This window comes from Trachurus trachurus (genome assembly GCF_905171665.1).
Source record: "Trachurus trachurus genome assembly, chromosome: 18".
Classification (NCBI taxonomy): Eukaryota; Metazoa; Chordata; class Actinopteri; order Carangiformes; family Carangidae; genus Trachurus; species Trachurus trachurus.
The window spans coordinates 27,885,399-27,905,710 of NC_139909.1; the positions used below are offsets into that span (position 1 = coordinate 27,885,399).

General features: G+C 41.5%; 1 protein-coding gene across 1 annotated transcript in view; it reads left to right on the top strand.

The window, feature by feature from the left end:
• The window catches only part of usp53a (ubiquitin specific peptidase 53a), a 31,190-nt gene that overhangs the window by 3,001 nt on the left and 7,877 nt on the right, over positions 1–20,312 (top strand). Inside the window, exons 2-13 of the mRNA XM_083992889.1 lie at positions 4,999–5,687; positions 6,634–6,726; positions 6,907–7,041; positions 8,332–8,442; positions 9,402–9,484; positions 9,672–9,756; positions 10,011–10,157; positions 11,627–11,776; positions 14,019–14,163; positions 15,449–15,595; positions 16,898–17,044; positions 19,147–19,936. Of these exons, the coding sequence (XP_083849015.1) occupies positions 5,544–5,687; positions 6,634–6,726; positions 6,907–7,041; positions 8,332–8,442; positions 9,402–9,484; positions 9,672–9,756; positions 10,011–10,157; positions 11,627–11,776; positions 14,019–14,163; positions 15,449–15,595; positions 16,898–17,044; positions 19,147–19,936 (2,177 nt within the window). The 5' untranslated portion in view covers positions 4,999–5,543. The remainder of the gene's footprint in view (positions 1–4,998; positions 5,688–6,633; positions 6,727–6,906; positions 7,042–8,331; positions 8,443–9,401; positions 9,485–9,671; positions 9,757–10,010; positions 10,158–11,626; positions 11,777–14,018; positions 14,164–15,448; positions 15,596–16,897; positions 17,045–19,146; positions 19,937–20,312) is intronic.

Genomic DNA, 20,312 nt, shown 5'->3' on the forward strand with positions numbered 1-20,312 from the left:
TAAAGGCTTTGTATAACCCATGAGCAAATTGTGTGGATTTCAGTTGTTTTGAAAGACCTCTGTTGTCAACTTTGATGATGGTTTTTGGAAGTGAATCTACAGACTAAATTGTTCCCACAAAGACCTCTTTATAAGGCTTTGCATGCTCCTTCTCCCACAATGTATTTCTGTTTTCACATCTTACAGACATTGAATTAGTGTGACTCAATTTCCCACAGATTGATTCATCAGCTGCTCTTGGCATTACCATATAAAGGAGATCAATTGAATCATTCTTAATGAGGCCATCCATCAACAGATCACTAATAGACAAATTATAGCATCAGACTCCCCATGCCTTCACACCAAACGCGTCCACATCTTACTGATTCTCTAAGCTTGTCAAAGCTGCTGATGCACAACACACTGACTCTTTGGCCGATTGCTTTCTAGTGCTGGCCTTAGCACCTTCTATGACAAGAGGAAAGAAAGTCAATCTTGGACTTTGCTTGACAAGTCTGAGAAAGCCTTTGTTTACAAAGGAAATCTGGGCTTCCTGTACTGCTGCTCCTGAGAGAAAAAGTGAATTGACTTCTTTTGTTTGGCTCCCAGTCAGTTCCATACCACAGACTTCTATAATGTAGTGACAGTGATGTGGGTTTTGTTTTGTATCGAGGCAGTTAAAAAACTAGGTTATAGTTCATTTGTAACTTCCGTGTCCATGTAAGTTGGTAATTACAGTCATGAAGTCACTAAGTTACTAATATTAAGTTGGTAGTTAAGCTATCATTGATTGGTTGATGTAACGGTTTCGGTTTACTCAATGTGCTTAAGAGCACAGATTGACACCTTGACAAACCTGTAAAGACCCAGAAATCAAATTCATTTTACATTTGTAGTGCCGCAGATTTTCCACTCTGGTTATGAAACAGGGCTCTGTACAAACTGAAGGTAGTCTGTCATTAATGAGGTTTACACTTGAATATTAGTTTCACTCTTTCGTGTTATTCCTGTTGGATCAGTGCAGCCTGTTGCACCACAGCTCTGTCTGCCGCATGCTGAGAGCATGAGGTGACTTGGTGAAAAGAAAATAGATTGTGCTTTAGAGATTTTATAAAAGACTGTGTATTTATTTAAAAAAAAGGTAGATATCTATACACTAAAAATGAATTTCCAGTAATTCATAAATTCACGCATGTGTAACACACACCTTGTCAGGTGTAAATGTTTTAACATACTCTTGTGATGTAGGCCTAGTTATCTGCTCTTCCATTTAAGGGGATTTAAGGTATTTTTTAAACTGCAAGTTAAAGCATAAGTATAATATTATATCAAATGATATTTCCACATTTAAAATTTGAAGTTTGCTGTTTAATGCTTTTTAAGAGAGGCTTGATTTGGTGTATTTAGATTATGTATCTTTGACCTCCATTAAATATTATTATTTTATCTACAGTACAGTCTTGATATAATTTCCCTACAGTGGCCAGTAATCTCATTTTATCTCATATCAAATACACTGCTTATGATCAGTCAGAAATCCAGCTGGTTTAATGTACAAACATAAAAAGAAAAAAACATAGCCTAAAACGTAGTTGAAGAAAAATCCAGGGTCAACTGAGCTATTTGCTTTGTATGATCACCAGTGGTAAATTTATTTAACCCAGATAACGTGAGGAAATGAATTGCTTTGTGAACAAAGAACTGAGTGTTTAATCAACAGTAGCTCATGTGTTGAAAGGGTTTTATGAAAATAAATTCATAGTTAAAATGCATAAACTTGCAAATATGAATCAGAAGGAAAAAAAGCCTTAAGAACATAGTGTAATTTACCACTAAGACTTGAAGAGGAAGGGTGTCAACAAGCGTCTTGGCTTACATTGGGCAATGACATAAGCTTGGCTTCGGGACAATAATGTGACCAGCCAGTTGAGTCATTTTCTCCACCCAGATTTATAAACAAACGCAACGCAGATATTTCATAAGGCCACATCAGTTGAAATCGATTATGGGGGTTTCACAAAATATCAGTATCTGAAATCCAGTCAGAGTGGTCATGTGGGTGTAGCTGCCTGTGCAGACAGTGTGCATTATTCAGCTCGTCACTCCTCTGATCTGAAGCCCTGCTCACAGGTTAGGTACAATATGTGCCACTTTAACCTCTGGATTGTAACTCAGCGAGTCTGTGTCTAAAAATGTGCTCAGTGTTGTGCAGTGCAAACACGGCATGGTGAGGCTGAAATAGCTGCTGAGCTCTCTTCAGCGTTGGCCTCATGGAATCACACAAGAAAATGAAGTGACAGTGGAAGTAATTTTATTAACCAGAGACAAAAATGTTGAAAACAAATCTGTTCTCTTTGTTTTTTTTCTTGTGTGAAGAAATGTTGCTCTTTGCACTCAATGCCCTGAAGCAACAGAGCACAATTTTATAAAAATATGTTCCTAAATTATGGTCAGCAAGTGCCAATTTCACTCAGGGTAGGGGAGATTTGCAGTTTTTAAGTGGACAACCATAATGCAATAAAAACTGTTTTTCCCTCTAGTTTTTTAAATGTTTACTCTCGCTGTTGTCAGCAACGTCACATGGCAAAGCATGCATTGGCCTCATGCTCCATGCCATCAAAATGATGTTGAGTACAGTGGATGTGAGGATGTGTGTTATTGTCTGTGCTTGCTGAGACGCCATGCCGTCCTGCTGGGTGTTATTGCATTAGCTGTAAAAATAGGAATAATGGATCGGTTTTTAATTTGACCTGTGGTGACAGGGGTGCCATGGTGATTGACACCCTGTCAAATTAAGAATAATAATAAAAAAAACAATTGAGTAGTTATTAGAAGATTATATTCCAATAAATATATATAGGCTTCTTGCTTCAACTACAAGCTGTCAAAGAGACGTTAAGACACACCCTGTCTCATTGCACATTAACAGACTGGATGTTCACATGTACTCGGAGAGATTTTGTAATGTAGGTTAACATGTCAGGGCGTGTGATGTTATTAGTGAAGGTGGGATGTATAGGTGGGGTATGGACTTTCCCACTGGTCCCCTCCGCCCACTGAAACCAGCAGCTCTTGAGCAACTCTGTGATTGCCTTGGAATGCCGTTGTTACGGAGGCCACTTGCAAAGTACAGAAGCGACAACATTAGCATGTGAAGATGGCTGTAATACTAAACTTCACCAGGTTGCACCATTAACCTGCTGTAAAGTTGCATTGTTGCAACAGACCATCGTCCACTGAGGATTCCTGAAATACCAGGATAGCAATGTGGTCCAACTGGTTTTGGCTGAAACTTTGTGTGGTTCTGGAGACTTACTAGAGGGAATTTTCATTGTTTGTAAAAAGTAGGGCAGGATTTTTTTTTTTTTTTGTCCTCGCTCTGAATAACAAAATGTTTGAGGTTTTGTCTTTGAGGTTATTTTTTAGGTGTGAGAGACTAAAGGAGGATGAATCATCATGTATCACACAAGAAACTATTGCTCGTTGTTGCTTCTTTGTGTTTTTTTTTGCTGCTTGAAGTACATCTCCTTTGCCACAACTTCAGTTTTCTGTAAAGCCACAGAACAAGCTGTGGTATCATCTAGCATGACATAAAGGAATATGCTCTAAAAATCACAATAAACATATCAAAATGTACAGACTTTTACTATATTATGGACCTCTTGGGGCATCCAGTAATGTAATAACCTAGACACAGCTTCCACCGCCTCACTTAGCACGAGCATATTCATCCATCAAATCTCTCCAGTTGGTCCGTGTTCAGCACTGCTTTCACAGGAACACTGTGTGTGCACATTCACAGCAATTTGTGTTGGTGTTTCTTACTACGTTGTTCAAGCTGCATCTTGTGTAGTTTGTTATCATGTCCTCTGCTCCTCGTCTCATGTTAAAAATAGGTCATGCAGGTAGTCTGTATGTAACAAAGAATGACAATGCCAGGCAAAGTGACAAAAAGGGACACAAAAGAAACTTCCACAGACATTTTGAAATTTGAGGCCATGAATTGATGCTGAACAACAACTTAAGTGGGGTTTAAACCCCCAAGTAACAACTCCTCTCTAAAATCTAAAATTAATTCAATACCTTAAAAAGAAGTAGCCTATGTGATATTTTCTGGTTGTAGTTCCTCAAATGTGAGGAACTGCCATACACTTGTTTTTTTTTTTACTATAGACATATTGATACATTGTTATTTTCTAACGACTAGGCTAATGAATCAAAATAAGCAAATTTTACGATTTATGAATCTGGTGCCCTGTGGCATAAATCTGTCCTGTTTATCTAATCAATTAGAAAATGTAATTAACCAATTGAACAAATAAAAAGGAATTGTAAGGTTGGAGGTAGAACAATAAATACTCAGACCTGGCATAGACTGTAGTCTGCAGTTAACAGTAATGAGAGCAGAGGACGACTGTTGTCAGTAGTGACAGCAGATCTTTACAGCCAGTAATGCTGGTGGTTTATTTCTCCTGTGCACTAGTGATTGCAACTGAATGAAGTCAAGCTGCACTTAATGGGGTTTCACTGTCGTTTGGGTGGTAGTGCTGTGTTGTGTTTTTCTACTCTTTGTATTCCTAATGGACAGTAGCACATGAGTCAACACATTTATGCAAATTATGCTCCAATTCAATGTGATCTTGTTTTTCCCTTTAAGTATCTGTTGGCTATTACTGTCCATGTTGTAAAAACGATACAAATAATTTTTTTCTGAATGTTAATGTGCAACCTTGGTACCGGCTGACTTTAGTTACCACGCCTCCAGTGCAAAGGGTATTGGTAAGGTTAATGTATAAGCTTTGTTGACATGTTGAGGAAATCTGGTTTGGCCTCAAACCTGGAGCAGGCATGCATAACCTTAGATTTACACTCTGTTTGTCTGTTCATTATTCTTGTATAAACATACTGTCCCCTGAAAAGAGCAATTTAACATACTAGAAAAAGCATTTAGTGATAATAAGCTTCATAATGCCAGCTAAAATCTCATTTAATCTCATTTCTCTCTTTCTCCAACAGAGCCCAGCTGTGTTCGCTGTCCAGTCTGGATAAACCTTTACGATGGATGAGTCTCTTAAAGGGAGAATAAACAGCAGCTGAACATCTTCAGTAGCATCGGGACCATGTGGAAAAGTTCAAGTCCACCTCCGATTTTTTTAAAGCTTTGTGCCGAACCATCAAGACTACAGGATGACTGAGGTGTGTTCCCCTGTGGTGGAAAAGGATCTCATCAGAAGCATCAGGCAGAGAATCATCAGAGACTTCCCCAAACAAAGACTTGGATTGTAACTTTTTGTGCTTACATTTGATTTTTTTTTTTTTTTTTTCCTGCATTGGAACAATTTCAAAATTGTAAATTAAGTAAAAAGGCCCTTCTAAATGAGCTGCAAAAATGCACTAGAAGCCCATGTGTAGCAAGACAGCTGCTGCAGCTCGTGGAATAACATAGACCCCAGACTGCTGGGGGCATCGCTCCTTCAGGGGCCCAAGGGATCTGATCCCAGCCCCCAAACTGCCCCGTCGTCTGACCATCCCACCTGTCTGAAGGCAGACCCCGCTATCCAATGGCATGGGTCAAGTTCTTCAGGAAGCCGGGGGGCAATCTGGGGAAATCGTACCAGCCGGGGAGCATGCTGTCTCTGGCCCCCACCAAAGGACTGCTGAATGAGCCGGGCCAGAACAGCTGCTTCCTCAATAGTGCTGTGCAGGTAGGTCCGTCCTGTTGCTTGTGTGTTGACGGTGTCAGTTTCTGTTCAAGTCGAATCAAATCTCACATAAAAATTAAAATTTTCGGGGCGGTGCGTGGCACAGTGGGTAAAGCGGCCGCCCCATGTAGAGGCTACAGTCCTCACCGCAGGCGGCCCCGGTTCGAATCCCACGTCAGGCAGACTTTTCCTGCATGTCATTCCCCCTCTCTTTGCCTCCCCCTTTCCTGTCTATCTATACTATGTGCTATCAAATAAAGGCAAAAAGCCAAAAAATATTAAAATTTTCTTCGAATATGATATAGCCTAAAACTCCACAAAGGTAGTAATAACTGCGTAGTATATAATCCTAGTATTAAGTTCTATGGGGCTCCTAACATCTTTTCCAACTTCATTCATCCACTTGTTGCTCCACCCTCTTAGTCGTTGTTTATTTAGAATTTTCAAGGCTTAGTCACTGTCTAAATCTGCCAGAGCTTCCCAGAAATTTCCGAATAAACCTGAAGGTTGCTTCTGACTAGTGGCTGGTGACTTAGTACATCACTGCAGTCAGGCAGCCACACAGTGAGTTCACTCTTGGAGACTGTGACTCAGAGGGCAAGACAACCGATGAGCTGGTTGAAGACTATCGCTACCTCCGGCTTTGTTTCTGTGAGGGAGTCGTTCCTCTCCCACCACTTCTCATTCCTCTCATGACCTTGTAAATATTGCTCTGATACCAAAACACCACATGTAGCAAACCCAAGCATGTTCATTTTTCTTACAGCAAGAAATACCCCCCACAGTTGTGTGTGTTATTGCAAAGGGCAGCTGGTTTCGAATTATGAACCTTGGTGTTATTCATGTGGGATTGCTTTGCTTTCTTGTTTGTATCTTTAAGGAGTGCTTCGACACAAAGTAAAGGGTTAAGCTCCTAGTGTAAAATCTGTCTCCTCTGTCCCCTGTCTAGGTACTATGGCAGCTGGACATCTTCAGACGCAGCTTGAGGCAGCTACCGGGACACTTCTGTTTAGGAGAGTCATGCATCTTTTGTGCGTTAAAGGTTGGTATCATCAGTGTATTTCATCAGAACCAACACTGGGAAATAACGGTTTGTTTTATGGATGTGGTGACTCACCAGGTCACATATTCAGACCGGCAGCGAGGGGGGACACGAATGCTTGTGATAAACAAAATGTCCCATCGTCCATGTGCTAACAAGTTCTTGTTCTCTCTTCTTCAGGGTATTTTCTCCCAGTTCCAGCACAGTCGGGAGCGAGCCCTGCCCTCCGACAACCTGCGTCACGCCTTGGCAGAGACCTTTAAGGACGAGCAGCGCTTCCAGCTGGGCTTCATGGACGATGCCGCAGAGTGCTTTGTAAGTTCCTGTGGCAACCAGGCTGTCCTGAGGGAGGGAGACTAGCGTATGGAGAGGAGAGGAGAGGAGAGGGATGTGTGTATGTTTGTGTGTTTCCCCGCCACACAGTTCGAGTAATGCACTGTAACAAACTGTTTGGCGAGGTCACTGAAAGAGCCTCCGTCCCTCCCTTCCCCTCCCATCAACCCCTGCCACATTGCCGCTAAATATCATCATGACAGGTTATATAAGCGGCGGAGTTGTGTTTGAACCTCTCCGTTTAGTGCTACCATATTATGTCACATCATTTGTGTGATTTTTTTAAAAAGTCGATTTCATGCACTCTTCATCATTTTTGCATATCAGTTCCATTTTTTTTTGCTGGTATTTGGCACAGTAAAGCTTTGTTCGGTCGGGACTTGTTTTTCCTTAACTGCAGTGTGTTCATTTTTTTTCCAGTTTTATTTTTACTCCAACCAACAAATGTAAAACAGATAATTTTTTTATCCTTCAATTTCCAACCATGTTTTCTTTTGCTCATCAGTCTTAATTGATTTATTTTCTTCTCAAGATGTTGATACCTTCTGCCTAATAACCATACACATGGACGGCACAGATGTATCCTGATTTTATCCCACACTCATTGTTTATTCATGTAGGAAGCCCAATTATGCAGAAATGGATAAACAATAGAAAGACACTGGAGGTCACAAGTGCCAGCATAAAGTCCCTTTTATTCTCAAATAAGAAGTTATAATGAATATATAATGCATATAACAGCATCTTTTGTGTTTTGTTTCTTTGTTTGCAAAATCCCCTCATGCAAGAACTCAACAGCAACTTTTTACTTCTAAGACCTAAGATTATGTGCCAAAGTTGCTATGTTTTATAGACGATCTTAATTCTTAATCCCACACAGATCTTTGCCCTTGAGCATTCAGCATGTAATGCACTGGCAGCAACATGCTGGAGTAGAATTTATGTGAAGAGTTAGCCAGTGTCAGATTAACAGGCTGTGAAGTTGTGCCTGTAACCTTTTCAGGCTTACGCTGCAGCTTTAATATTTTATAAACTCACAAGCTCCATAGAAACAGGAGGGAGCTAAAAGGGAAGACAACTTACTTTTTTAAACGTGTTCTTTCTGAAGTCAGGTTTACAACATGACATTTGATTTGCAGTGTGCCATTGCACGGCAGTTTTTTTTTCTATTGCTGTAAATAAAACAAAATAGCCCGTGGAACTTGTAAAGAAGTTGCTTTACAACAACAAAATATTCGTCCCCTAACAAATGGATGTCCTGTTTTGTCACAGGAGAACATACTGGAGAGGATCCACCTGCACATTGTGCCTGAGGAGACAGATGCCTGCACTTCAAAGTCTTGCATCACGCATCAGAAGTTTGCTATGTCACTTTATGAGCAGGTCAGTAAAGGGTTAGGCTGCATGAATCATCAAAGACGTTATTTTTACAAAATGTTTATGTTTTTGCTGCTGCATCAATCTGTGAAGAGGGTTATATTAAAATGTAATAATCCGACATTCGATTATCAGTTAATTATGACTTCCTTTTTCCCACGACAGATGTTGGTAATGTTTCTGCACAGCCTCCACAGTAATAAGTTAGCTGAACATACACCAGCCAGTGTTAGGATAAAGTGGCACACACACACATAGACAGGTACATGAATCACTGTCTGAGACAGTACAGATCCAATCTGTCATGTTTTGATGCTGGGTTGCCCCAGTGGAATAAGGAGGGTGTTTCTAGTCAGATTCTACAGTGCTGCTGCAGCGCTACTAGATAAATCACAGATGGTGTACACATAAATTCCAGCACAACACAGACACCACCCTGCCCTGTGGCTGTGATGCCCATCACTAACTCTGTCCCCGTCCCAAACCAGTCCTATCTCTGAATCAAAACGATAATACGCCTTTGGACTAAATCCCTTAGGGGCACAGTCAGTGGATTTTGTTCCACCTCGACTTCAGGGCACCCAAATCCAGCAAATATTATCTAGGCCCAAATGAGGATTTCCTGTGTCAGGGGAGAGATTGATAACTTCTGAAATTAAATTGAATGTCCAATAATGTCAATCATTTGAGTTGGTGACTTCAAAAGCTGCGGTAGGACCCATACTTTGTAAGGCAATAGAAGAAGCAAGACTTCCACGTCCTAATTACTTGCCATAATTTATACAAATAAAGGAGTTTATCTGGGAGGCTGGAAAGTCCTGATCTCCTTATGGAAAGTGATATGCTGGCTTGACAGTTAGTCTTCGGCAGTGGCTCTGCATGCTGAAATCACACTGATTTATCTTTTTTTGTTACTTTTTTCTTGTGTTTGTCACCCTCTTGGTCTCCATCTCTCCCCTGTGCAGTCTGTGTGCCATAGCTGTGGGGCAACTTCCGACCCACTGCCGTTTACTGAGCTGGTGCATTATGTCTCTACCACCGCACTCTGGTAAGGCACAGGCAATATGAAACTTTCTTTGCTTCCCCTTTGTCATATGTCCCACTCCATTCTGTTTTTGCTTTTCACATGCCTTTCTACATATTTGTCACAAGTGTAGTTGAGATTTTACACGCAACACTTTTTTTTGTCTCTCCACATACATTTATCTGTCTTTCTGCATCTCTCTCTTTCTCAGTCAACAGACACTTCAACGCAGAGACGAATCTTTTGGGGATTTGTTACAAGCAGCGAGTACGATAGGGGACCTCCGTAACTGCCCTGTAAGTTTTTAGAGTGCACCAGTTTCCTGCAAAAAGCTTTCAATGGAAATATAGCAACCATTGTCTACTTCGAATGTTTGTTAAATTTGATGAGCATTTGTGGGTAGTCTTCAGGGACTCTCCCGAATCACAGCCGTCTTATTTTTGACATTCATTGTTACTGACTAGCCAGATTAGTCCACATGGTAACTGGGTGAAGTTGCTTTTGGGTAATACCGCTGTTTGTATTCTGAGTCTTTGTTTTTCTTTTTCAGAGCAACTGTGGCCAGAGGATTAATATCAGACGGGTCCTCATGAACTCCCCAGAGATAGTTACCATAGGCTTCGTCTGGGACTCTGACCAGTCTGACCTCACTGAGGATGTTATCCGCTCGCTTGGACCTCATCTCAGCCTCTCTGCAGTGAGTATAATTAAATCAACAATTTATTTGTAATTTCCATGTTATAGTTGGAATTTGTTTTTAATTTTCTTGCTGCATTTATATTATATCATGTGTGTTGAATTCCAATATGATGGTCTTTGTTTTTCTTTTTGTTTTTTCTAGCGGTTTTACATACGGAACATTTTATGACATCTCAGATGAAGTAATATTTATTCAGCACAGTATATAATATTTCAGTTTCTGATTTCTTCTTGGAATGAGTCCACTCACAGCTGCCATTTAGTTATTTGCTGTTTTAGGGTCAGTTTATTTTTGTGCAATTGAACATATGTGGGAAATAAAGTGGGGATTTATTTCTCTGTAAGTCGGGGCCGTTGCATAAGCAGTCGACGCCCAATACCCAGTTGGCCCGAGCCACTGATCAAAAAGCCCCTGCTGGCCTTGGTCAGCTTGTCAGAAAGCCCCTCCCCTCATGTCTGTGTTCTCCTGAGCGAGTGTGTGCATGCCTGTCTGAGAGAACATGTGGGCTGAGTGGACATGACTGAGATGGTCGGGGGTAGAAAAAATATGTTTAACTTTGTTAATATTCACACATACTTGATTGTAGTTAAACATACAGAGATGTGTGGTAATTTTCTGCCCATTAAATCCCATCTCTCTCCACGTGTATATGCCTGGGTTAGTCTCCAGTGTTCCCCGTGGCACATGACTTACTGAATATGCCTCAGTGGCCCGCTCACATCGGTTCACTGTGTTTGGTGGCTGAGCTTCACAAAAAAAATCAATCAGTGTAGTTCAGATCAGGGCCCACTCATATGCTCCACACACATTACATAACTTCTGTATTGAAGTATCCAAACCATTTATTTGACAGCTCCCTCTTGTGCATTTCCAAAGCATACCGTCACAAGAACCCCCCCCTCCTCCCCATCTTTCTGTCACTCCCACCACTGTGTCACAAAGGCCTTGATTCATTAGAGAGTGTTTCATGTGACTTTATTGGGTGTTAAAGGGAACCCTCCACCCCCATCATTTGCTTTGAAATCTATTGTTTGAGAGAGTCAAAGGGAGAGACAGAGAACTGCTTGTGCAGGAGACGTGGGAGAAAAGAACAAGTGACCGTTTCACAACACTTTTTCCACTCTCCATCCTCCACTGACCTTTTTACTTCATCTTGTTTGTACTGATATTCATGAAAGAAGTGAAATTAGAAAACACTGTTATATATTTGTGTTAATACCATCAGTAGGAATACAGTGGAGCATTGTAGTGTTAGTCTAGATATGAAGTGCTGCTATGACAGTGCTGATTTAAAGCAGCCCTTATTCATACTGATTGTCAGCTCATTCCCTCAGACCTTAATCTGTTCACAGATGGAGTAACTGATTCCCCTAGCCATCAACATCACTCACTTGCCTGCCTACTTACTGTAGCAGTGATGCCAATAAGTAACCAGTGTATATATTTATATGTGTGTGTGGACACAGCTCTTCTACAGGGTAACGGATGAACATGCCAAAAAGGGAGAGCTGCTGCTCGTGGGGATGATCTGCTACTCCAGCCGCCACTACTGTGCCTTCGCCTTCCACACCAAGTCTTCTAAATGGGTCTTCTTCGACGACGCCACAGTGAAAGAGGTCAGAATATGTACATGGATGCCAAAATCACTGGTCATTTAAATTGGTTTAAGCCATCGAAAGAGCAAAAATGCAAAACCAGCTTCCTGTAAATGTGGAGATTTGTTGCTTTTGTTTACATCACTGGGAGTACGTATCTTTGGATTTTGGACTGTGGCTCACACATTACAGTCAATCTGTGGATGTCATCTTTGAAATTGCAATGACATTTAATAGATTTGAAAAATTATCAGTAATAGTAAGAAAAAATATTATGATAACATGGAGCTATCCCAAATCACACCTGATATTTAAAAAGGTAAGCTGTTCATTTGGTTTGTCATGTTGCACCTTTTCATACAAAGCAAAGAGTAGCGATGTTAAGTCCCCTAGCTCCATCACTAAGTCTCTTTATCGTCCAATAAGGGCCACATCGATCGGCCCTCACAAGCCTGTGAGCTTATCAGCCTTTATGGCGGTGAACAGTCGGCCAACCCTCCAACCCCCCCACTTCGATTCCTACTGTAATTCCCCAACTCTGTCATTACAGTATAGTAGATTTGTGTGGCTTAACCAGTGAGGGTTTTTTACAGACTCCTTCACTGATTAAAGTTGAAGGTTGAGTTGTGAGGTATAAGTGTTTGCTTGTGCTGTCTGTGTGTGACAAAGAGGTTCATTCCTGTGTCTGTGTTTCGCTGGCACATGGTTTTTGCGTCTGTGTGTTTGTGTACAGTATATGGTTGGCGCGTCCTTTTCATCCATCCCTTCCCCTTTTTTCTGAACACTTGAATCATTTCTGTGTTGAGCATCCCCCCCCTTTTGTTTCGCACTCTGACAATTTTCTCGGGGACTGTGGTGCAGCGGCTGGCTGGCTCCGTGTCAATCCATCAGCAGCTTGTGCTGTGTGTGCAGCCCTCCGCCCCCGACTGAGATGGAGGAGCTACAGTGCTCAGCGCCTGCCAAGTCCATACCTGGATCGAAACTTGCCAGCATTTCTGTGGCTCCCCAAGTCCCAGGGACTAAATGACTACTGTAGCGCAACCCAATCGCTGCTTTTCCAGTGCATAAGATTCTTTAATATGAGTGGCAAAATACAGATACTTGCCAATGGTAATTGAACCTACACCACGGCCACTGAGAATTCCTGTTCGAATGGCTGGCAGATGTGTTTTTTTTGCACAAATATCACAGATATTTGGTAATGCGTCAGTGTTAAATGACGATGAGCCACAGCGAGGCTTCAGCAGTTTAGTTAAATGGCTATAAGATTGTGGAATAGCTATACATTTAGTCTGCATCAATAAACCATTCAGGATCATTACCTCTTAAAGAAAAATCATTACAGATGCTGTGCCCAGCTGCTGATTTTTTCACCTCAAGTTCACATCTCATCATCCATGCCAGGAGTTTGTAGTGATAGAGAAAACATTTAGCATACAATAGTTGTGCTAGCCCAGCATACAGTCTTTTATCTAGAAGCCTTTTGTTGTTTTTATTCACCTTTGCAGCATTCCTCCTTTTTTTTAATCTTTCATTTGTGTTGCTTTGCTCTTGGCTCTTCTTTACCTCATCTTTCTAACTCTCCTCCTCCTACCTTCTCCTGCCCCCTCTTCCCCCCTTCATTTGCTTAATTAAGGAGCACACAAGCATCTGTTAGCCAGCAGCCTGCCTTTGTGGTGCCTTTGTGGCCAGACATGCACCACCTTACACAGCTTTGCTAATGTGGATGTGTAAATGCATTCACTCATAAATTAGACTCTGCACAATCAAGGTGAGGTTTTGTTTCAAAGTTGCCAGTGAGTTTCATAAAAGCCTCCCGACCATTTTCTGTTTGATTAAGATTGACTCGTGCTGTGACCCTCTGGTGATGTCAGTAGACTGGGGTATTAGTGCAAATTGTTCAGGTTGCAATAAGTTTAAATGCTTTACGTCAGATCACAGTTACACAACAGAACTTTTTCCATACCTCTTTGTAAAATGAAAACGGATGGAGTCACAAGAATTCTCCAAACATGTGTACTGTCCGTCTGCTCTCTGAAATTGAATTGGACTGTGGTGCTTGATTTGCAGAATGCATTGCACACACATCCATGATCTACTGAAACATGTGAGACTAAGGGCCCATTAGGAAAATCTAAAATTTTAAATCTCCAAATTAACTGTTCTGAAATAAATAATGTAGATGTGAGATTATTTCACACAAAATATTTGTCTTTTGTCTTTTTCATGTGCATTGAGCAGTATTTTCTTTCTACATCTGTAGATCGGCTCCAGGTGGAAAGATGTGGTCAGCAAATGTATCAAAGGTCATTTCCAGCCTCTCCTCCTCTTTTACTCCAACCCTGACGGGAGTGCTATCACCGCGGCCGATGCCACAAGACAAAACAGCAGTCAGTCCCAAGGGAAAGGTATGATGGGTCCCCTCTGTTGTTCTTTCACATTAACAGTGCCAGATTTTATTGGAATAAGGAGATCATTATTATGGCATTTAAAAACCTCAGTGTGTCCAATATGGCACTGGAAAAGCTCTGTTGGGAAAATGGCTAGGTAAATGGTATGTGTGATTGGGTTTGCAGTTAATGTCCTTTTTAATATGTGACAACATCAAATTCTTTTGAGGTGGATTTATATTGGCAATCAGTGCTGTTAAGCTTTATGTGTTCTTCTTTGCATTCACAAACCATAATCCCATCCCAGGTGACCTATTTGATGATGATGCCACATCGTAAAACACCCATTAATATGAGGCTGAGGTGTGCAGCTATAATTGTAGGGTTGCAGGATAGAGAGGGAGAAGAAAAAGGAAAAACTGTGAAGAAAGTTTTGGCAGTACAAGCCGCTTGAATGCAGCATCAGAGTTTAGCCAAAAGTTTGTGGTGTTTCAACTCAGAGCGGCCTGCCTTGTAATACAAATTAAGAGTCTGAAGACTGAGTTGAATGTTTGGCTGGTGAGTTAAGAGTGTGATTTTCCTCTATATACCCAGCTGGAGTTAGGCATTTTACTAAGAACACATGTAATCTTAATGTGTATATGGAAATTTTAATAAAGACATGAGGTTTTTATTTAAAGTAAAATTATTGTAATGCTGGTGGTTTATTTAAGATGAGGTTTTACTTCTTTACTATAAATATAATTAAGTATGAATAAAAAAAATCCCTCCATTCACAACAAGTCATTTAAATGGAATTCAAATTTAGAGAAACACAAGCAAACAAAAAAACAGCTCGTAATAGGACGTGTAAATTCCCACACCATATTAGTTGCCTTTGTGGGCAGTAATGAAAATTTGTTGATGACAACAGCTGAACATCTCTGCTGGTTGGATTATATATCCCTGGATTTGTTTGGTTGGGGAGGTTTTTATCCCCTTTAAAGATCCTCCTCCAACTCTCCATGCTGGCCGTGCCCCAGGTCCAAGCTGTGGCAGCCGCTCACTGCCCATCAGAGCTGACAGGGCGCCGGACCAAACTGGATGATCCTCCAAAAACCAAGGAGAACACTCTGTGGATTTTGTAATTTGAATTCTGTGTCTTGGGCTCAGGTGCAGTCCGTGTATTTGTCCACGTATATTTTTTTGTTTTATTAATCATCTTGCATAAAAATAATCCACCCTGTCTTTGTTGAAAATGCATTAGTGGACGTAACTTGAAACTTTGTATTCACATGGTTGCTTTTTTCTTTCTCCTTTGCAGGTGTTGAGTCTCCAGTGTCTGCACCTAAGAAGCTGGACCTGACCAGGGAGAATCTGAACGCTCTGTTGAACCAGGGCTCTTTCAAACAGAAAACCCCTTCAACCTTCAGCAGGGGCAGCGCTCAGACCAGCGGAGGACGGGGACCAGGTAAGAGAGCGGAACACACCTCAGACATTCCCACTTTAACATATTTGTACTTTTGGTTTCCACTGCAGATAAAAGAGTATTTTTTTGTTTCTTTAAAAGAAAATAGTTCCAACATTACAAACAAGTGTAGAGCCAAACAAAACTAGTGGTTAGAACACACATGTACTTGTTGAAATAGAGTGTCTTGCAAACAAGGAGAAAAACGTGCAAACAGTGATGAGTCACATCGTGTGGTGGTTGTTGTTTTTAGCCTTGAATGGCTTAATTTATAAATGTTTGTCCACAGCGAGTGGTGACATGCACAGATCTGGCATAGCAACAAGAGGAATAGATAATTAAATGTCTTGACTGTCAAACTAAATCTGGCTATGTTAGTAATACAGAAAGGGAGGGGGAGATTACAGACCACTGTTGAGGAGAGAGGTCACCAAGAGCTACCAAATCTCCACATACTGAAGGACAAGTAGGAGAGTATATACTGTATATATATACAGTATATATATATGAGAATATATTTGATGTGTGAATGGCCTCACTTACAAGACAATGAAAACCAGTGAAATTACAATTTTGTAATTTTATTGTATGCTATATGTTATCATGTGGATGTGTGAAGTTGTGAAGGTCATTGAAACCTCCACATCATTATTGTCTTTCACTGGAAAACTTGATAGTTAAACTGTACTTTAGGGTACAGTACATAGACAGTACAGTAAAACTAAAACACTGAAGTACTGCTGTGCTGGGCTGAAGAGTACACAGAGCTACAAAACCATAGTCTCAAAAAACACCTAGCGTTTTTTTTTCAGTCATGTTCCCCTCGTAGTGATTGATGTTGAAATCTTAGACAGCCAACAGAACCACAGTATGATCATGTTTTCCAGTGTCATGACTAATCATTGTGTTTCAGACCAAATATCTGGCAGAAACAGAGGAGAGAAGTCTCTGCTCCGCCATGTTTCCACCCTCTTGCCTTTGCCCTCATGTAGCACAAAATGTACCGTAAACATCAGCAACAACAATGTGTTTTTAAAGTTGGCTTCTGTCCACACACTCTGTCTCCACTGCTCAAAGCCTTGCGGGAGCTGGCGAAGAAGCAGTGGAAAAGAATAACAGGGAAAAGGATGTAGTGGCAAAAGCCATCTACAGTGGGATGAATCTATACTTTTAAAGGTGTCTGTAGTGGAGGAAATCCCCACCTGATTCAGCACAAGTTGAGAATATCCTATAGTGACAATATACCCCTCGCCCCTCTGTGGGAATCGTGCCAGATTCCTGACGACATCTCTTTTTGTTTCACAGTGAAAATTCCCAGCAGTGATCCCAAGAGTCGCATCAGGGAGCTCTCTCGAGAAGTTGCCCAGAGAGCCGGAGAGGTGAGAGGGATGCATCAATCCAGACGAGAGGCAGACAGGAGCGGTCAGCGGAGGCTGGAGCCTCGTTACAGAGGTTGGTTGAAGATATACTGTAAGGTATGCCTTGTATAGAGGTAGCCTGCACATGAAGTGCAACCATTATGCATTGGAATTGCCAGGCCTGATGATACAAAAGGCTAGCCCTCCGCTTCCCCAGCCCTTACGTAACCGCCGGTTCAGGAGCAATGTGTCAGAAAGGGGATTAAGTGCTGACGTCTGTTGGAGCCTGCCTTGATCCCACTCTCTCATATTCAGAGGCATTGGTTCCCGTCTCTGTGGTCTGCAGGGACATGTACAACAAAAAACACAATAAAAAATAAGCAGATCAAACCAAATAGTTATAAATACTGCTTAATTTAATTACAGGGTGAATTTCACTCCGGAAATTCGTATTAGTGTGTCCATTTTTCTAATGACTCCTCCACCTTGTTCTTCACAAATGGAGTTTGTGTGTCAGTTCTAATCCAGCGACTGATTTGTCAGCGTCTTTAATACTCCTTTAGTACATCAGTACTTTCAATTAAGTATCAGTGAGGAGGATTATCAAACACAATTGTAACACATTCCTAAATCCAACATGTCAACAGCAGTAGCCCGTGTTAGCAGAGAGCTCACGTCCGGTTTTGATTGAATGCAGCAGAAAGTGGTTAGTGTTGCTGCTGTGATGAATAGCAAGGTGGGAGGGGATGCAAGTGTTCATGTAAAGTACCACGGCATGGATCATGCACAGGCTAGCACTTTGCTAAAATGTCCTCAACCGGGAAAAAAAAAACACTCAAGAAAAGCTTAAGCAACTTTGCTGCTGATATTGGTTTGTGGGATAACCCCGGGGGAATTTGAAATGATCTTCGACTGTATTGATTCAGACAAGTAACCATTCTTTGAGCTGCAGCCTTGAGTATGGCTGACAACACTGAGCTGGCAGCAGAAAATCTTCAACACACACTGTTATCATATACACAAGCAAAAAACATTGACAGCACTGTTTGAAGTGATTTAATTCTGGCAAACAGTCAGCAAAATCCTAAGCAAGAGTGGCTCCATCTCATGGGCTTATGTTCAAAGGTTGACAGTTTGGTGTAGTACTAAATGTGCTTTTTTTGTTTTCACTTGAAAACATTTTACCACAGATTGCTTTTCATAGTTATTTCAGTGATGATTCTACCATAGAGGGCCCAGCTACTGACTGAAGCACTGTCAGTTATAGCTTATAGATTGTAACAATACATTGTGAAATGAGGGCTTGCGTAATACATACAGGAAAAAAATGTATGTCCTTTTCCTTCAGCCTTTTTACCTTTTTTTTAAAAAATTATTTTCAAATTTAGTTCCAATCACCTTAATAAACTCATTAGAGAAGATTCAGAAATCTCTACCACAGACAGTGTGGATAAATACAGGATTGTGAGGGGCATCTACTGTATAGCTACAAACATACAGTTTTGCAGGAAGGATGTCTGGCCATGTCTTTTTTAGGGTGTTGGTTATTATGGCTCAAAGTGTCCTTGGAATAGCAGACACACCCGTTCTACTCTATCATGTTCAGACATGTTTCTTTATACATTTGTGTAACACACCCATAGATACGTGTACATACACTAAATGAGCAACCTTTTTCTATGGATGCCTCTACAGTAAATTGAGTACACACCATAGCAGAAAATCAGCTCCTGTTGTTTGTAATTTACACCTTCCTGTCATCTGCACACTTAAATGTCAGTTACTCTGTTGTTGTCCTGCCCTCCCCTCACTTTCTGCCCAACCTGCTGTGTTCTTTAGCACAGCTTTGGTGTAGAGGTGTCAGTGAAAATCCATTTTTGGCCTTGGCTATGTTATTAATGACATTGTCTTTTAGCATCAGGTACAGCAGGAAAAATAAAAGTTTGTGGGAAATGTTTTGGAGTTGATAAGAATCTTGGCTTTTTGGAGATTAAAACATTCAAGTGATAAACGTGGTTATTTACTTTATTGATGTATTTTTTCAGAGTATTAAAAGCATGTTTCAATGAGAATGTTTCTATCACAAAAATATTATCTTTTTTAAAATCACTGACTTAAAATTATCTTTAGAATATAGTTTGCTATTCAGGTTCTCTTGGTTTTAACCCTCATGAAACTTGTTTTACTTCAACTCAGATCCAGGTCAGGACAGGACCTACTCCCGCTCCGCCTCCCCTCCAGAGAATGGCTTCAAACAACACCTGGACACCCGACTTTACAGTAGCCAAGGAAAAGGTCCCACCCGGACTGAGCGAACGCCGCACTTCGGTGGTCGGTCCTCCCATGAACCCTCTCGCTCTAACTCCAGAGTCCAAGTGCTACCCACTGTGCCCAGTGCCAGCAGCGGCCATCAAAGCCGGAGAGTCGACCAGCTCTCCAACGGTTATGATACGGACAGCAGCCAAGACTCGCGAGAGCGTCCTGGAAGTGGAGGGAACGGTCGTAGCAGGTCTAACCGCCCATGGAAACCCATGCGGGAGGCGCTAAATGTGGACAGTGTTATAAGTGCCATTGGTGATGGTAATTCGATAAGTCAAGAACGAAGACAGCACAGCCCCCGGAGAAGACCTAGCAGTCAGTCGCCCTCCCGTGACAGAGAGCGAGAGCGGGAATATACGTGGGGAGGCCGGGAAGAACGCAAACCCAAGAGCCTGATGACCATCTATGAGGACGAGCAGAGGAATGAAACTGGTGGCAGCCGAAGCTCGCTGGACTCAGATGGCCGGGGTGGCTACAGTGACAAGGACAGGTCAAAGGGCTCAGCAACTCTCAAAGTGCGAAGTGACAACTGGAAGATCCAGCGAACTGAATCTGGATATGAAAGTAGTGACAGACTAAGCAATGGCTCAGCAAATCTTGACTCACCTGTGGTCGAGAACCTTTCTTCCAAGGACCTACGGCCTATACCTGAGATGCACCTGACGAGGTAAATGGACTGTTGGATCTAAGTGTGTGTGTGTGTGTGTGTGTTTTTTTTTTTTTTTACCCCACTCATACAAATTCTGAGAACCACAAAGTGTGGCGTAGAAATAGCTATGACACAATTCTTGCTGTGTGATGCCAGCAGCAGAATGTTGCTTTGTCATCCAATAGCCTACTCATGTCAGGATTTGAGTCTCAAAAGTGCTGCCATTTCTAAATAATTAAACACTACAAACAAACTGTTCTAAGAATAGCAAGACCCATTTAACATAAATGCACACAAGGCAGATACGCCAACCTTATTATGCTGGGCTGTCATTTGTTGGCTTTGTAGTACAGGTCTTGTTTGGAGATAATGATCCCAACTAGCTGACAAGTCC